Source organism: Pristiophorus japonicus, chromosome 10 (assembly GCF_044704955.1).
Source record: "Pristiophorus japonicus isolate sPriJap1 chromosome 10, sPriJap1.hap1, whole genome shotgun sequence".
NCBI lineage: Eukaryota > Metazoa > Chordata > Chondrichthyes > Pristiophoridae > Pristiophorus > Pristiophorus japonicus.
Window position 1 is genome coordinate 205,942,671 of NC_091986.1, and position 18,871 is coordinate 205,961,541.

The window sequence follows — 18,871 nt, forward strand, 5'->3', positions numbered from 1 at the left end:
CCATTGGGAAAAACAGGTCTACGAAAATTAAAACGCGCGAGGAAATGCCATCTTTTCCCTTGTTAAGCCTTCCTGTAAAGGCCGCTTATGCAAAACTTTTATCAAATTAGGCGGGTTGGGAGAAAATAGAAAGGTTAGACTGAGAGTTGGGGATGAGCTTTAATGAAGTCTAAGGTTTCAAAGTATTACCAGTATTGTATAGTAGTATTAGGCAGTCCTTCGTATCGAGGATGACTTGCTTCCACACCAAAAAGGGATGAGTTCACAGCTGTTTCAATGAGGGACCTGACATTCCTGAACTACAGATTGGCAGGTGGAAGATGCCTGTGCGTGGATTCTTTTAACGTGGGGTGACCGTTGCACACCAGCCACCACACGGGCTTGATAGAGCTAGGTCTTGGTCCAGTGGCAAGGGTTAACCAAGACGATCGGAGACCAAGCTCTGCTGCACGGACCTAGTGCGCACGCATGCTCCTACTATCCATAGATCGCAATGTGGGCTGGTCTGTGCTGCCCCTGGGCCCTCGCCTCTCCTGGGCCTCAAACCCTCGCCTCGCCTGGGCCCCGATCACGATGCTCCTGGGCCCCCATCTCTTACTGCTCCTCCGTCCCGATCAAAAACTGAGCAGTCAGCTACAGAACATCAGTTAGTCTCCTCTTATCTTGGAGACATCAAATATCGACACTGTTATTTGAAATATCAAAATATTAAACTCCAGCCTAGTTGAAGGGTTATTAACATCAGCAGAAACAAATGCCATCTAACAGAATGAACGCGATTCACCACAATGATGGAAGCAAGTAGTAACGTTCTGCTTTCTCTTTAAGAACATGGATATAGCAACCGCTGCCAGCTATTGCAGTACAGCAGCAGAAAGATCTTTTTAAATGGGAGAGCAGGGTATGGGGAGTGACTTCCAAAAGTTACTCTCCCAGGTAGCGGCTCCACTGCAAATGTTCGCTCCCTGGGCATGACTGAGCAGTGCATGGGTAAACTTAGGATCAGAGTAGGTCTCATCATAGGCGCTCCCTCGAACGAGGATGACTTGCTTCTGCAAGAGTTCACATGTTTCGATGAAGGACCCGATATCCCAGTCCGGAACACCCAATTGAGGGGGTGGAAGATGCCTGTGCGTGGATTTTTTTTTTAAACGTGTGGTGACCGTTGCACATCAGCCACCACACGGGCTTGACAGAGCTAGGCCTTTATCCAGTGGCAAGGGTTGAACAAGGACGACTGGAGAACTGCTCTGCTGCACAGACCTAGTGTGCACACACATCAGTGTGGGCTGGCCCGTGCTGCCCCTGGGTCCCGTACCCTCATTTTTTTTTTTCTCCTTTTCTTTTTTTTTCAGTCGCCGCACCTTCGCCCACAATGTTCCAGGGCCCGGCGCTCCTGCTCTATTTATAGCCCCGACCTGCGGTGAAGTTCTCACACAGGTCAGGGCAGCCCACGATGTTTGGTCTATTATCTGACAGAATGGGATCTGCAGATGGTGTAAAAATGGTTACAGAAAGTCCCAGAGAAATTGAGAGCTGTGGTTAAGACCTAAAGTTGTTAAACTCAATGTTAAGGCTGTAAAGTGTGTGTCCGATGTGGCTCAGTGGGTGGCACCCTCGCCCCTGAGTCAGAAGGTTGTGGGTTCAAGTCCCACTCCAGGCACAAAAATCTATGCTGACACACTCGAATCATAGAATGGTTAGGATCTGGAATGCACTGCCTGAAAGGGTCTGCCTCCACCACCCTATCACGGCTTTCAAAAGAGAGTTGGACAAGTACCTGAAAGCAAATGTTTTGCATAGCTACGGGAAAAGGGCAGGGGAGTGGAACTAGCTGAAGTGCTCTTGCAGAGAGCCGGCACAGACTGAATGACCTCCTTCTGTGCTGTAACCATTCTATGATAGGTGTGAATCTCTCTAGGGTTTGTCCGAAAAGAGCGCTGGTTGTAATTCCTACCCTTTGGTGATTGATTGCTATGCAATGTTATAATGTGGATTTGCTTGTTTGGACCAGGATCCGAGCCAAATTCCAGATAGATTCACACTCTTTGCGCAGTTTTTGGGGTGGAGGGGATACCTTGGCACCAACTGATACTGATGATTTACTGATCATAATCCCACAAGTAACCAATGTCATGCTACAATTACTAGGAAATGAGCTTATGGTGCATGTAGTCTCTGGGCCTGATGACCAGCGGTTGACTGCACAGAACTCCAGAACCAGTCATCATTATTCCCGCTCCGTTTCCTCGCTGTTTCTTTCCTTTAAAGGTAGTGGTTATATTCCTGGACTAATAGTCCAATAGAACGGGAGTTCAAATCCCATCGTGGCCGTTTGAGAATTTCAATTCAGTTTACAATAAAAATAAATAATTAAGTATTCTGGAAATGGAAAGCTGGTGTCGGTGAAAGGGAGCACGAGGCTGCCGGATTCTCGTACACGCCCAACAGGCTCACCTGCACAGCCAGACTGGCAGTCGGCAAATCATTCACTGGCCATAGGCAAGGCCATTTGGTTTAAAGGAAAAGATGAGTGGCAGAAGGTGATCGCCATGGCACCGATTTAAAATAACGGAACCCTGTGCAATAAAAACAGAATTTGCCTTATTCGGTTATAGTAAATTGTTGAGTCACTTTGAATACTGGGATATTAATAGACTTTTATGTTTGTACAATTTCTCATTTAGGGAAGTGACGTGCTGTTCCCCAAGGCATTTTTGCCATCTAAACAAGTAAGCATTGTGTTTGGCCGTGAGACAGTGAGGCCATTTTTTATCTTTAGGTGACCAGAAGAGATGGCGCTTTAAGGGCAACTCGGTGATCCAGTACTCCTAGCAGGGTGACGACCCTTGGGGAAGGTGGGTTGTATCTGGCCCAGTCTACCTGCAAATATGAGTGGGGAGTGCAGAATTGTGGAATTTCCCCCTTTTTATAAGTACATAAGAAATAGGAGCAGGAGTAGGCCATATGGCCCCGCGACCCTGCTCTGCCATTTAATACGATCATGGCTGATCCAATCTAGGACTCGGGACAACTTCCCTGCCCGCTCCCCATAACCCTTTAATCAGTTGTCTATCTCTGTCTTAAATTTATTCAATGTCCCACCTTCCACAGCTGTCTGAGGCAGCGAATTCCACAGATCCACAACCCTCAGAGAAGTAATTTCTCCTGATCTCAGTTTTAAATGGGCAGCCCCTTATTCTAAGATTATGTCTCCTAGTTCTAGTCTCCCCATCAGTGGAAATATCCTCTCTGCATCCACCTTGTCAAGCCCCCTTACTATCTTATACTTTTCGATAAGATCATCTCTCATCCTTCTATACATGCGCCAGAATTCCGTCTGGCAAAACTGCTTGGGATAGCTTTTCCAGTTCTGACCAAGGGTCTCGGACCTGAAACGTTAACTCTGTTCCTCTGTCCACAGATGCTGTCTGGCCTGCTGCGTGTTTTCCCAGCATTTTCTGCCTTTTTGTTTTGCTTGGGGGAAACCTTGCTCTTTGTCACGGTGCCACACTCACTGTCAAGTTTTGAAGTCATTGCTTCCCTCTTTTTTTGTATTTAAACATTTCTCTTGCTTACAAATGTGAAATTCTGCAACTGTGAAGGTAAGCCGATGATTGGAGCATAGGAACAAGGGGGTAGGCCGTTGAGCCCCTCGAGCCTGTTCTGCCATTAACTGAGATCATGGCTGATCTGTCTGGACTACGCAAAAGTGAGGTTTGTGCTGATCCACGGTGGGTGTCAGTGTTGGGAATTGAAACCATTCTGTGCCCACCTTGTCCAGGAGGCCTCGATTTTTAAAGACGGCGCCCAGCACGGGTCTCCCGAACCCCGATGTGTACGCGGAGTCCGGGGAATTGGGAGGACCCCTGGCCTCTGGCCAATCCTCACGGAATGACCTCATTTACACACAATGTTCCTCGGAGTCCTGCCCCGAACCCCGGCCAAACCTATTGCCCCTGTGCACTGTTCCCTCTTAAGTGTTTCTTTCCGTGCGCGGTCCCTGTAAATCTGCTCCGCGGTATCTTTACCGTCGGGAGCGGCCTGCGCCCAGGACCTCTGGATCGGTGCAGGGCCACGTGCCTTGCGGGGGGGAGGGCACATGGGCTGACTGGCGAGAATCAACACGGCAGCAGGAGGCTGCAGCCTGGGCCCAGAGGGAATGGTCTGCGTCAGTTCGCGGGGCGAAGGGGGGGTCTTGGGAGCGGTGGTATGGGGGGAGGTCCATCACTGGCGAGGCCCAAGAATTCCTTGCCGGGCCCAGGGGGGAGCATTCCTGCACCTCCTGACACCACAAGGAGTTCTCGCACTAGTCATTTATTTTAAACGCCCTTCTGGCCAGTCGGCGCTTCCCGCCATGCTTCGGCTGCCGGGTTGCGCGCAGTGCTGGCCGCTTTTTACTCCGTGTCAGCTGTGGCACAGTGGGTAGCCCTCTCGCCTCTGAGTCAGAAGGTTGTGGTTTCAACTCCCACTCCAGGGACCTGAGCACAAAAATATCTTGGCTGACCCTCCAGTGCAGTGCTGTACAATTTGAGGTCTTTCGGATGAGACGTTAAACCGAAGCCCCGTCTTCTGCTCTCTCAGGTGGATGTAAAAGATCCCATGGCACTATTTGGAAGAAGAGCAGGGGGAGTTATCCCCGGAGTCCTGGCCAATATTCATCCCTCAACCAACATTTAAAAAAAAACATTATCTGGTCATTATCACACTGCTGTTTGTGGGAGCTTGCTTGTGTGCAAATTGGCTGCCGCGTTTCCCACATTACAACAGTGACTACACTCCAAAAGAGTACTTAATTCGCTGTAAAGCGCTTGGAGACGTCCGGTGGTTTTCCCCCCCCCCCCCACCCCCGGCACAACATTTAAATCACATCGTGGCACCGACTCCACCATCAGGCCACGCCCTTTGCATTTAAAGTCGGTCCAGCCCTGCCCATAGTGGGGAGCCTCGACTGGCTTGAAAGTCGGCAGAGGTGACGAGGCATCGGGCGGGAATGGAGGAACAGGCGGGCCGACATGTCGACTCGGCCGAATCTTGACCTCTCCCACGCACTGTTCTTACTGTGCAAGGTTGTGGGGCTTTGGCTATGTGGCTAAAATAGAGGCCAGCATATTGGCTTCAAGCTCCCCTTGCTCCCCCCCCCCCCCCATCCTCAGACAAGCACCCCTGTAACTATATCAGTGTGGTTCTGCTACTTTGGTCAAACTCGTGCATGTCCATCTGACCTCTCTGATTAAAATTGGTAGTTTAATACATTTTGCTGTGTGGCCGCATAACCCTTTTAAGAATAATGGTGGACAAGCCTGGAAGTACGCTGCAGACCAGTCAGCATCTTTAAAGCAAGGTGTTGGACAAGAGAGCCTTTGTCGGAACAGATTTAAATCAACTGCAACATGAGCAGAAGATTTTCCCCCAGATACTGTGTATTTTTCACCATTTTCTTTTTGATTTCAATCTTCTAGAATTTGCATTTTTTTTTATAATCACACTCGCCGGTAACCACTGTTGAATCTTCCCGGAGCTCATTTCACACAGGATCCTTGCATTCATTGTAGCTTTTTTTCTTCCAAGATCAGCCCCAGAGGTGAAAGGACAGAGTGTTTAGCCCACTGCTCCATCCAGTGCCCCAATGAGTGTTTTATTTTAAATTAGCACGACATTTGATCAACCTTCTGCTCCCTCACTGCAGTGTGATGGAACAGACTTCTCCGTGGTAATTGGTGTTATGTCTCCTTTTTACTTGCTGGGACCTTGCTGAATATATTAATGTACATGAATCAATCTTTTTCAAATAAAATAGTCTTGCAATAATTAGCCTATGATTAACCTGGGAGATGCTGAAAGGAAGTTGATGATCCTTCATTCAAGTGAGAGATTGGGAAATGTCGGTGTTTAGAGGGACCTGGGTGTCCTTTTCATGAATCACTGAAAGTTAAAATGTAGGTACAGCAAGCAATTAAGAAAGAAAGTGGTAGTTGGCCTTTATTACAAGAGGATTTAAGTATGAGTAAAGACACTTTACTGCAATTATATAGGCCCCTGGTGAGACCACACCTGGAGTATTGTGTACAGTTTTGGTCTCCTTATCTAAGGAAGCATATACTTGCCACAGAGGGAGTGCAACATAGGTTTACCAGACTGATTCCTGGGATGGGGGGGAAATTGTCCTATGAGGAGAGATTGAATAGACTAGGCCTATATTCACGAGTTTAGAAGAATGAGAAGTGATCTCATTGAAACATACAAAATTCTTACAGGGTAGATTCAGGGAGGATGTTTCCCCTGGCTGCAGAGTCGAGAACCAGGAGTCACAGTCTCCGAATGAAGGGATGGCCATTTAGGACTGAGTTGAGGAGAAACTTCTTCACTCAGAGGGTGGTGAATCTTTGGAATTCTCTACCGCAGAGGGCTGTTGAAGCTCAGTCTTTGAGTATATTCAAGACAGAGATCGATAGATTTTTGAATATTAAGGGAATCAAAGGATATGGGGATCGGGCGGGAAAGTGGAGTTGACGTTGAAGATCAGCTATGATCTTATTGAATGGCAGAGCAGGCTCGAGGGGCCGAATGGCCTACTCCTGCTCCTAATCCTCATGTTCTTATGTATGCGATCAATTAGTTGGGAAGAGGTGGGAAATCCCCATTCGAGGGCTGAGGCATTGGGGCTTTGGATTGAGTGTTCTTCATGGTCTATATTTGCAAGGAGATTCCTGGGGTTGTATTTGCAGGGTATCCCCAGGAGTGTTGGTAGTTAGCCTCTGAGTGTGTCTATTAGCAGAGGGTCCTTGGGAGTGTCAATATTTTGGGGAGGATCTCGGGGAAGCTGGCAACAGAGGCACCTGCGCCTGCATTATATTTGCACAGGGTTCCCCCTGCCCCCGCCGGAGTGTGCCAGTATTTGCAGTGGGCCCATTGGGTAGCGTGTCAACTTTTACAGGTAGCCCCTGGGAGTCTGGTGATATTTATTGGGGGTCCCTGGCAGTGTGTCAATATTAGCTAGAGGGTCCTTGACTTGCATGTCAATATTTACAGGACATCCTTGGGAGTGTGTTAGTATATGCAGGGGGTCCCTTGCCCAGGGGGTTTTGACAGTGCCATTACTCTGAAACCAAATGCAGAGAAGTGTGAGGCCATCTGCTTCCGAGAAAGACAGATTTGAATGGTTTTTCTTAGCGGTCAGAGATTATGAACTGTGGATGAGCAAAGAGATTTAGGTGTCCAGGTACACAGATCCAATAAAAACTAGTGCGCAGGCACAAAAAGTGATCAAAAAGATTAATGTTGGACTTTGTCTCAACGGGATTGGAATAGAAAAGTGAGGACGCGATGCTTTAGTTGTAGAAAGTCTGGTCCTTGGTATGGCTTTTTCCAAGTCATAGAACTTCAAGATAAACTCGTCTTTACACTGGCCAACCCATAGTTGACCCAATTGTTAACATGTTGTTGCACATTGCTGGAAGTCTGTTCACCTGTGCTGGCCCAAAATGTTGATGCATTTCAAGAATGCTGTTCATAAAGAATTCCAGATCCCAGTCAGTGGGAAAGGGTTTTTGTCTCGAAGCTTGTTTGTGCTACCCTCTCCAAGCTGGATGAACAAAATATTTGAGATTAACTTTGGTTAATAAGAACATAAGAAATAGGAACAGGAGTGGGCCCTCAAGCCTGCTCCGCCATTCAATAAGATCATGGCTGATCTGATCATGGATTCAGCTTCACTTCCCCGCCCGCTCCCTTATCCCCTTATCGCTCAAGAAACTGTCTATTTCTGTCTTAAATTTATTCAATGTCCCAGCTTCCACAGCTCTCCGAGGCAGCAAATTCCACAGATTTACAACCCTCTCAGAGAAGAAATTCCTCCTCATCTCTGTTTTAAATGGGCAGCCCCTTATTCTAAGATCATGCCCCCGAGTTCTAGTCTCCCCCATCAGTGGAAACATCCTCTCTGCAACCACCTTGTCAAGCCCCCTCATAATCTTAAACGTTTCGATAAGATCACACCTCATTCTTCTGAACTCCAATGAGTAGAGGCCTAACCTACTCAGCCTTTCCTCATAAGTCAACCCCCTCGCCCCTGGAATTAACCGAGTGAACCTTCTCTAATCTGCCTCCAAAGCAAGTATATCCTTTCGTAAATATGGAAACCAAAACTGCATGCGGTATTCCAGGTGTGGCCTCACCAATAACTTGTATAGCTGTAGGAAGATTTCCCTGCTTTTATACTCAATCCCCTTTGCAATAAAGGTCAATATACCATTGGCCTTCCTGATCACTTGCTGTACCTGCATACTATCCTTTTGTGTTTCATGCACAAGTACCCCCAGGTCCTGCTCTACTGCGGCACTTTGCAATCTTTCTCCATTTAAATAATAACTTGCTCTTTGATTTTTTTCTGCCAAAGTTCATGACCTCACACTTTCCAACATTATACTCCATCTGCCAAATTTTTGCCACTCACTTAGCCTGTCTATGTCCTTTTGCAGTATTTTTGTGTCCTCCTCACACATTGCTTTTCCTCCCATCTTTGTATCATCAGCAAACTTGACTATGTTACACTCAGTCCCTTCTTCCAAGTCATTAATATAGATTGTAAATAGTTGGGGTCCCAGCACTGATCCCTGTGGCACCCCACTAGTTACTGGTTGCCAACCAGAGAATAAACCATTTATCCTGACTCTTTATTCTGTTAGTTAGCCAATCCTCTATCCATGCTAATATATTACCCCAACCCCGTGAGCTTTTATCTTGTGCAGTAACCTTTTATGTGGCACCTTATCAAATGCCTTCTGGAAGTTCAAATACACCACATCCACTGGTTTATCCATCCTGTTTGTTAGATCCTCAAAGAACTCCAGCAAATTTGTCAAACATGACTTCCCCTTCATAAATCCATGCTGACTCTGCCTGACCAAATTTTGCTTTTCCAAATGTCGTGTTTCAACTACTTCAATAATGGACTCCAACATTTTCCCAACCACAGATATTGGGCTAACTGGTCCATAGTTTCCTGCTTTTTGTCTGCCTCCTTTTTTAAATAGGGGCGTTACATTTGCAGTTTTCCAATCTAATGGAACCTCCCCAGAATCCAGAGAATTTTGGTAAATTACAACCAATGCATCCACTATCCCTACCGTTACTTCTCTTAAGACCCTAGGATGCAAGCCATCAGGTCCAGGGGATTTATCCGCCTTTAGTCCCATTATCTTACTGAGTACCATCTCCTTCGTGATTGTGATTGTGTTCAAGTCTCTGGAGTGACAATGTAGTTGCTTGAGAAGTTTGAAAGTAACATTTACAGTGTCAGCTGTGGCTCAGTGGGTCGCACCCTTGGCTCTGAATCAGAAGGTGGTGGGTTCAAGTCCCACTCCAGAGACTTGGGCACAAAAATCTAGGCTGACACTCCAGTGCAGAGCTGAGGGAGCGCTGCACTGTCGGAGGTGCCGTCTTTCCGATGAGACGTTAAACCGAGGCCCCGTCTGCTCTCTCTGGTGGATGTTAAAGATCCCATTTTGAAGAAGGGCAGGCGAGTTATCCCCGGTGTCTTGGCCAATATTTACCCCTCAATCAATATCCTTAAAACAGATTATCTGCTCAGTATCACATTTTTGGGAGCTTTGCTGTGCGCAAATTGGCTTCCACGTTTCCTACATCATCATCATAGGTGGTCCCTCGTATCGAGGATGACTTGCTTCCACGCCAAAAAGGGATGAGTTCACAGGTGTTTCAATGAAGGACCTAATATTCCAGGTCCTGAACTACATATTAAAGGGTGGAAGATGCCTGCGCGTGGATTTTTTTAACGTGGGCTTGACAGAGCTAGGTTTTGGTCCAGTAAGGATTAACCAAGACGACTGGAGACCAGCTCTGCTGCACGGACCTAGTGCGCACATATATCACAGTGTGGGCTGGCCCGTGCTGCCCCTGGCCCTTGCCTCTCCTGAGCCCCGATCACGTCTCTCTGCGATCTCTCGCCGCTCCTTCACCCCAACCTTGCCGCTCCTGCTGTACCTGCCCACGCTCCAATCAGCGACCTGGATTCTGGTGACATCCAATCTAGTCACCCTCTTCACAGCTGTTGCTCTCCTGCACCAGCTCGCACTGTACCTGGAAGTGGTATGCTCCACGTTGCTTCTCCTTTAAGGCCCCGACCTGCTGCTGATGTCCCTTGCATTTCCCACATTACAACAGTGACTACATTTCAAAAGTACTTCATTGGCTGTAGCGTGCCTTGGCACATCCGGTGGACGTGAAAGGTGCTATATAAATGCAAGCCTTTCTTAAGTTACAATCTTGTGGTAGATTTTTGCAACTCACTGCATTGGCAGTTTGTGGCAATGAGGCTGTAAAGGGCAGCTGATCTGCAACACCCGTTTTATACCCAGGCTGCAAATTGCAAAACTATCCTTGGGTCGATCAGAATTTTCTTTTATTCCTGTCATTGAATTTGGATTGCATGGAAACTTTTGCGGCAACATTGCATGACTCTGTGAACTTAATGAGGGTTTATTCATAGCTAGAATACATGACCGTTTTTTTTGCTATGTGCAGTAGCAATAATTATATGGCACAGTAGAGATTAAGCCTAGTGTGAAGAATTGAGGTTTACAGATCATTTTCATTATTTTCAGCAGTCAGTATTTGCATATAAACCTGCAGCTAAGGTCGGACAACAGAGTGAGTCGTTATTCGTTCAGCCCAGAAAGTCAGCTCTGAAGATGGTAATTGTGAATCTCAGACAGCAACTGGCCTCGCAAATCAAGTATCTCAACTACCCAGCCGCTTTAAAAAGAAAATAAAACTAATGTGCAATCTAATACTTGGGACTGTTAGTTAGCGACGCCACACTAAGGGGCTGAACTTGCCCCGTTCAGAAATCGGCGGCCACAAGTCGGAGCGGAATGGCCGCGGAGGGGCCGCCATTTTACAAATCGACCTTCCTCTGGTTTGGAGCGGTGTGGGGACCACTCTGCCCCGGTTTCCCGCGCCAACCCCTTACCGACCGTCGACGACCCCTTCCCGAAATCGCCTCCTTCCCGGAATTGCCCCAGGGGAGTGGCCCCGCCGCCGGTCAGTGCCCCTGTCGGTACGCTTTCTCTGTGGCTAGGTGGCCCAGCCGCCCTTAAAGGGGAAGTGTCGCTGCCGACGACGCCATGTTGGTTTTGTTTTGTTGGCCGACTGCCAGGTCGGCCTGCCAATTATGGCCGCGGGTTCGGCCGGGCCGCCAACAGGCAGCCTGGCATTCCCTCTCGGGTGACAAGGCCGCTGGCTTGGCTGAAACCCTCCCTGGTGGGCCCAGTGCTTGCCACTAAATTGGCTGCAGAGTTCGCAGTGGCCCTCCCCTTTAACTGAAGGGGCGGGACGTTGTGACACATTAACGCAGCGTTGATGACTGGTCGAGGCGGGCGGACCAGCTGCGAGCTCACTTCTGCCCTGCAGCCGTCACAACTTCTGCCACGAGCTTCCCCCCCCCCCCTCCCCCCAAACAAGTTCAAAGATGTGAATTTCTACGATATCTCCTGCCTAGTCCAAAAATGTTCAAAAACGGTCGGTGCCACCCCGTTTGGGGCGGGGCTCAATTTCAGCCCCTAAGCGTTTAATGAATCTTTTTAGGTAGAATTGCTTTTTAAAAGTGCACAATCTTTTCACAAAAGATTGCTTTGTGAACTCTGTGTTAACCGTGCCGTGTCCTTGTGTCAGTTGCGTCAGGGGCGACATGTCGACAGCAATCCGTGACTTTGCCCCATCCTGCCATTGCAGTCTTTCCCACCACTCATCCGCTACCTTTCTGATTCTGTCGCAGTGTGTGTCTGTTTTGTGGGGCCGGCAGGGTGGGGATACCTCAGCAGTAACTACTGACCTTTCGAGGTAGCGTAGTGGTTATGTCTGTAATCTAGAGAACGTGAGTTCGAATCCCACCGTGGCAGCTTGAAATCACTTTATAAAAGGAACTGTGACGAAGGGTTTTTCTAACTCCTGGCATTACCATTTGAATTTGGGCCATCATCCCTTTTGACTCTCTCATCTCTCCTGCCTTCCACCCTATCACAGACCTTCCCTTTTGTTCTTTTTTTTCCTCTTCCCCCTTTCAGTGCTGGTTAAGAATCTGTTCTTTCCGAACACTCTCCAGTTCTGACAAAGGGCCATCGACCCGAAACGTTAACTCTGCTTCCTCTCCACAGATGCTGCCTGACCCGCTGAGATTTCCAGCATTTTCGGTGTTTATTTCAGATTCCAGCATCCGCAGTATTTTGCTGCTTGTATAAAAAGTACCAGCTTTTATAAAGATATTTATTTTTAATTATTGATACCAGTATTTTTTTATTACAGAAGCTAGTATCAGGAAGGTGACCGATTTGTGGTAAAAACCCAACTGGTTCACTAATGTCTTTTAGGGAATAAAACCTTCCGCCCTTACCCGGTCTGGCCTATATGTGACTCCATTCCAACACCAAGGTTGTTGATTCTTAACTGCCCTCTGAAGTGGCTGAGCAAGACACTCGGGGCAACTGGGGATGGGTAATAAATACAATGTAAGGCTGCAGTTACTGTGCATTAATTGTTTGATTGCACAGCGCATCAGTTTGATTCCCTTCCTGCTCGCTCTCCTCACTGTCTCTCCTTTCAAGGTAGTGTAGTGGTTCTGTTGCCGCACTAGTAATCCGGAGGCCTGGACTAATTATCCACAGAACTGGAGATAAAATCTCACCGTGGCGGCTTGAGGGTTTGAATTCAGTTGATGAAAGTTTGTATGACTAAAAGTGACCATGAAGCTGCTGTATAGTCATTAAAGAAAAAAAACCAACTGGTTCATGTCCTTCAGGGAAGGAACTTGCATCCTTACCGGGTCTATATGGCCTATATGTGACTCCATTCCCGCACCAACTTGGTTAACTCACTGCCCTCTTTAGTGGCCAAGCAAGTCACACCGTTGTATAAGAACATACGAACTACGAGCAGGAGTAGGCCATTTGGCCCCTCGAGCCTGCTCCGCCATTCAATAAGATCATGGCTGATCTTCGACCTCGACTCCATTTTCCCGCACTATCCCCATATCCCTTGATTCCCTTGATATCCAAAAATCTATCGATCGCTGTTTTGAATATACTCAACGACTGTCCCCCCCACAGCCCTCTGGGGCAGAGAATCCCAAAGTGTCACCACGCTCTGAGTGAAGAAATTTCTCCTCATCTCAGTCCTAAATGGCCGACCCCTTAGTTTGCGGCTGAAAGAAGGCCCAGCACATTCTCAGGACAAGTAGGGGATGCAATAAATGCTGGCATGGACAGGGCCAGCCACTTCCCAAGAAATGTTATTTTAATGATAAATGTGGCGGAATGACTTACGATTTTTCTTCTAAAATAGTGAATTAGGTCAGTATTTTTTTGTCTGGTTAATATTCTCCGCTGGCCTCCAGTTGAAGAGTGACTATTTCCTGAGGTATGGTTCGAAGGCGGTAATATCTTCACGCTGCATCATTGCTGTGAGCCTTGATGGTGAACGTGGACGGACTATTCAGTCTTGGGGGAGTAGCACGATGAATATGAAACCTGTCCTGGTGCAACATGTACCCATAAGCTGGCTGGCTTATGATCAGGAACAGCAACCCCGGCACATAATGTCATTTTTTTTTTGCCCCTCTCTAACACACGGATGCTGCGGTCAGTCATAATAGCTGACCTTGTTGAGGGCAGCGATCAAGCCAACGCAGCATGCTCTGTGTGGCTTGGCGCTACAAGTGGCAGTGCCTTGGGGTGTCAGCTGTGGCTCAGTGGGCAGCACTCTCGCCTCCGAGTCAGAAGGTTGTGGGTTCAAGTCCCACTCCAGATACTTGAGCACAAAAATCTAGGGCTGACACTCCAGTGCAGTGCTGAGGGAGCACTGCACTGTCGGAGGTGCCGTCTTTCCGATAAGACATTAAACCGAGGCCCCGTCTGCTCTCTCAGGTGGATGTAACAGATCCCATGGCACTATTTGGAAGAAGAGTAGAGCAGTTATCCCCGGTGTCCTGCCCAATATTTATCCCTCAATCAACATAACAAAAAACGATTATCTGGTCATTATCACATTGCTGTTTGTGGGAGCTTGCTGTGCGCAAGTTGGCTGTGTTTCCCACATTACAACAGTGACTACACTCCAAAAGTACTTCATTGGTTATAAAGCACTTTGAGACATCCGGTGGTTGTGAAAAGGCACTATATAAATGCAAGTCTTTTTCTTTCTTTATCCACTAGGCCTTCGGTCTGGGGTTAGATTTTGAGCACTGCACTTGCAGAACCTGATTGGCAGGAGATGGAATGTCTTGGTTTTCAATTTTAATGGGGAAAAACGAAGAGGCTTGGCAGAAGGCAATCAATCTCAGCACCAATTAAAGTCAATAAACATGGAACTTGCCTTGTTCAGTTACTGTTAATCATAAGTTACTTACTTCGAAAGCTGGGATATTAATGGAGCTCTTATGTTTGTCCAATTTTTTGTTTAGAGAACAGAAAAGACATCCCCCAGTGCAAGTGTATCGAACGTTCAAGTAAGTATACATCTGTCAGTGATAAACGGCGGCACTTTTTACATTTTGAAGTGACTTTTAGTGATGGCACTTTGAGTCCTAATCCAGTCCTGCTAGCAGGGAGCCATGCCCCCCCCCCAGGAAAGGTGGGTTGTATCTGGACCACTCTTGCTGCAAGCATGGCTGGCAGAGATGCCAACTCTGGTCGGACGTATTCCTGGAGCTTTCATCACATGACCTCCCACCTCAAACAACCCCGCCTCCCCACACACTCCCGCCATTGGTCCAATCTCTGGGCTCGCTGCCTTCCCACAGCTAATTGGAAAGAGAGCAGACTCTATGCAGGCAATTTTTCAGAGAGGTTAAGGGGCACGTTTGATGGCAGGTCGAGTGCAAATTTTTTTTTGACCGCCTCGAGAACCCGCCGTCATCCTGCCGCCAATTGACTTTCCAAGATTGTCGTATCTGTCAACGCTGAACATAGAATCATAGAAATTTACAGCACGGAAGAATGCTATTTCGGCCTATCGTGTCTGTGCCGGCTGAAAAAGAGCTATCCAGCCTAATCCCACTTTCCAGCTCTTGGTCCGTAGCCCTGTAGGTTATGCCACTTCAAGTGTTTATCCAAGCACTTTTTAAATACGATTGAGAGTTTCTGCCTCTACCACCCTTTCAGGCAGTGAGTTCCAGACACCCACCATCCTCTGGGTGAAAGCATTATCTTCAGCTCTTCTCCAGTGGAGAGCAGGGTGCAGAAAAGATTTCCGAGAATGATCCAAGGGATGAGGGACTTCAGTTATACGGATAGATTGGAGAAGCTGGGATTATTCTCCTTAGAACAGAGAAGGTTGAGAGGAGATTTGATAGAGGTGTTCGAAATCATGGTCTAGACACTGTAGATGGGGAGATACTGTTCCCTTTGGTGGAAAGTTTGAGAACCAGAGGACACAGATTTAAGGTGATTGGCAAAAGAACCAACGACGACATGAGGAAAAACTTTTTTACGCAGCGAGTGGGTAGGATCTGGAATGCGCTGCCTGAGAGGGTGGTGGAGGCAGACTCAATCGTGGCTTTCAAAAGGGAATTGGATAAGTACCTGAAGGAAAAATTTTTGCAGGGCTACGGGGAAAGGGCAGGAGAGTGGGACTAGCTGAAGTGCTCTTGCAGAGAGCCGGCACAGGCTCGACAGGTCGAATGGCCTCCTGTGCTGTAACCGTTCTATGATTCAATCAAGGTGTTGGGTATCAATGCTGGGAATTGGAACATGGTTTTGTCCACTTTTGTCACATGAGTGTTGGTTTCAAGCTCTCTATCATCCACCCTACCTCGGATGAACCATTGCGATTCCGCTCCCCTCTACTTATCATAGGCAGTCCCTTGAAATTGAGGAAGACTTGCTTCCACTCTTAAAATGAGTTCTCAAGTGACTGAACAGTCCAATGTAGGAATTACAGTCTCTGTCACAGGTGGGACAGACAGTCGTTGAAGGAAAGGGTGGATGAGGAGAGTCTGGTTTGCCGCACGCTCCTTCCACTGCCTGCGCTTGTTTTCTGCATGCTCTCGGCAACGAGACTCTAGGTGCTCAACGCCCTCCTGGATGCTCTTCCTCCACTTAGGGTGATCTTTGGCCAGGGACTCCCAGATGACGGTGGGGATGATGCACTTAATCAAGGAAGGTTTGATGGTGTCCTTGAAACGTTTCCTCTGCCCACCTGGGGATCACTTGCCGTGTCGGAGTTCAGAGTAGAGCGCTTGCTTTGGGAGTCTTGTCGGTCATGCGAATAATGTGGCCCGCCCAACCGAGCTGGTCGAGTGTGGTCAGTGCTTCGATGCTGGGGATGTTGGCCTGATTGAGAACACTGACATTGGTGCGTCTGTCCTCCCAGGGGATTTGCAGGACCTTGCGGAGACATCGTTGGTGGTATTTCTCCAGTGATTTGAGCTGTCTACTGTACATGGTCCATGTCTCTGAGCCGTACAGGAGGGCGGGTATCACTACTGCCTTGTAGACCATAAGCTTGCTGCCAGATTTGATGGCCTGATCTTCGAATACTTACTCCCTCAGGCAGCCGAAGTACTGTAATCATACTTGTGGCTGTCCATGTGGCCTCTCAATTAAAATTGGTAGATTAATACATTTACACTGGATGCATAACCCTTCAGCAATAAAAACAGAAAATCCTGGAAACACACTGAAGCTCAATCAGCATCGGCAAAGCAAGCAGGTAGTTAATGTGTTGGATAGGGAGCCTTTGACAGAACGCATTTACTCCCAACTGAAATATTACCAGAAGATTTTCTCTTCTCCAATGCGGCGTATTTTCCACCATTTTCTGTTTTTTGCTTTTTATTTTAATCACTCCCTCACCAGGAACCACTGTTCAATCTCCGAGCACATTTCACACAGGATCCTTGCTTAGTATTTACAGCACAGGAACAGGCCATTCAGCCCAACAAGTCCAAACCAGCCTCCTCCCACCCCTCTTCATCTCGCTCCATCAGCATATCCTTCTATTCCTTTCTCCCTCATGTGTTTTTATCCAACATCCCCTTAATGCTAGTCGCCTCACCATGTCCTGTTGTAACTTATTCAATGTCCCAGCTTTCACAGCTCTCTGAGGCAGCGAATTTCACAGATTTACAACCCTCAGAAGAAATTTCTCCTCATCTCAGTTTTAAATGGGCGGCCCCTTATTCTAAGATTATGCCCTCTAGTTCTAGTCTCCCCCACCAGTGGAAACATCCTCTCTGCATCCACCTTGTCAAGCCCCCTCATAATCTTATACGTTGCGATAAGATCACCTCTCATTCTTCTGAATTCCAATGAGTAGAGGCCCAACCTACTCAACCTTTCCTCATAAGTCAACCCCCTCATCTCTGAATCAACCTAGTGAACCTTCTCTGAACTGCCTCCAAATCAAGTATATCCTTTTGTAAATATGGAAACCAAAACTGCACGCCAGGTGTGGCCTCACCAATACCCTGTACAGCTGTAGCAAGACTTCCCTGCTATTATACTCCTTCCCCTTTGCAATAAAGGCCAAGATTCCATTGGCCTTCCTGATCACATGCTGTACCTGCATACTATCCTTTCCTGTTTCATGCACAAGTAATCCCCATGTCCCGCTGTACTGCAGCACTTTGCAATTTTTCTCCGTTTAAATAATAACTTGCTCTTTGATTTTTTTTCTGCCATTGGGGAGAGATACCCAGTGAAGGCTGGGTGGTAGTAATTCGATGACGGAGGATGGGACGACCTTAGATCTGGCCTAGAGGCGGCGGAGGTTGAACAGATTCCTGTTTGTCCTGTAATCTAGCTCCACTCCAGTGGGGAGCTTGCTGAGGGTGAGATGGAGCATTGCTGCAAGGCAGATCGAGAAGAGCGTTGGTGCGATGACACAACCCTGCTTGACCCCAGTCCGAAGGTGGAATGAGTCTGTGGTGGATCCGTTGGATGCCTGCGTCTGTGCACACTCTGAGGCCGAATGCCAAGTCATCGTCAACACCTTCACCGAGGCGAACGAGAGCATGGGCCTTACACTAAACATCCATAAGACAAAGGTCCTCTGCCAAGCTGCCCCTGCTACACAGCACTGCCCCCGGTTATCAAAATCCACGATGAGACCTTGGACAACGTGGATCATTTTCCATACCTCGTGAGCCTACTGTCAACAAGGGCAGACATCGATGATGAAGTCCAACACCGCCTTCAGAGCGCCAGCGCAGCCTTTGGTCGCCTGAGGAAGAGTGTGTTTGAAGATCAGGACCTCAAACCGTCACCAAGCGCATGGTCTACAGATCAGTGGTGATACCCGCTCTCCTATATGACTGAGACATGGCCTATGTATAGCAGGCACTTCAAAACACTGGAGAAATACCACCAACGTTGTCTTCGCTAGATGCTGCAAATCCATTGGCAGGATAAGCACACCAATATCAGTGTTCTCGCTCAGGCCAACATCGAAGCACTGACCACACTCGATCAGCTCCACTGGGTGGGCCACATCGTCCGCATGCCTGACACGAGACTCCAAAAACAAGCGCTCTACTCTGAGCTCCGACACGGCAAGCGAGCCCCAGGTGGGCAGAGGAAAGGCTTCAAGGACACCCTCAAAGCCTCCTTGAAAAAGTGCAACATCCCCATCAACTCCTGGGAAATCTCTGGCTCAAGACCGCCCTAAGTGGAGGAAAAGCATCCGAGAAGGCACTGAACACCTCGAGTCTGTTTGCCGAGCTGAAGCCAAGCGCCGACAGCGGAAGGAACGTGCGGCAACCCAGGCACCCCACCCACCGGTTCCTTTAACTACCGTCTGCTCCACCTGTTCAACATCCCCATCGACACCTGGGAATCCCTGGCGCAAGATCACTTAA

General features: G+C 48.0%; 1 protein-coding gene across 4 annotated transcripts in view; it reads left to right on the forward strand.

The window, feature by feature from the left end:
• Nucleotides 1-18,871, forward strand: part of gyg2 (glycogenin 2) — a 152,598-nt gene that overhangs the window by 115,459 nt on the left and 18,268 nt on the right. For 3 of the 4 annotated variants that reach the window (XM_070892530.1, XM_070892531.1, XM_070892532.1), the window contains exon 8: nt 14,477-14,521. The exons of the other annotated variant lie outside the window; for it this stretch is intronic. In XM_070892530.1, coding sequence (XP_070748631.1) covers nt 14,477-14,521 — 45 coding nt within the window. The remainder of the gene's footprint in view (nt 1-14,476; nt 14,522-18,871) is intronic. 4 annotated transcript variants of the gene reach the window in all.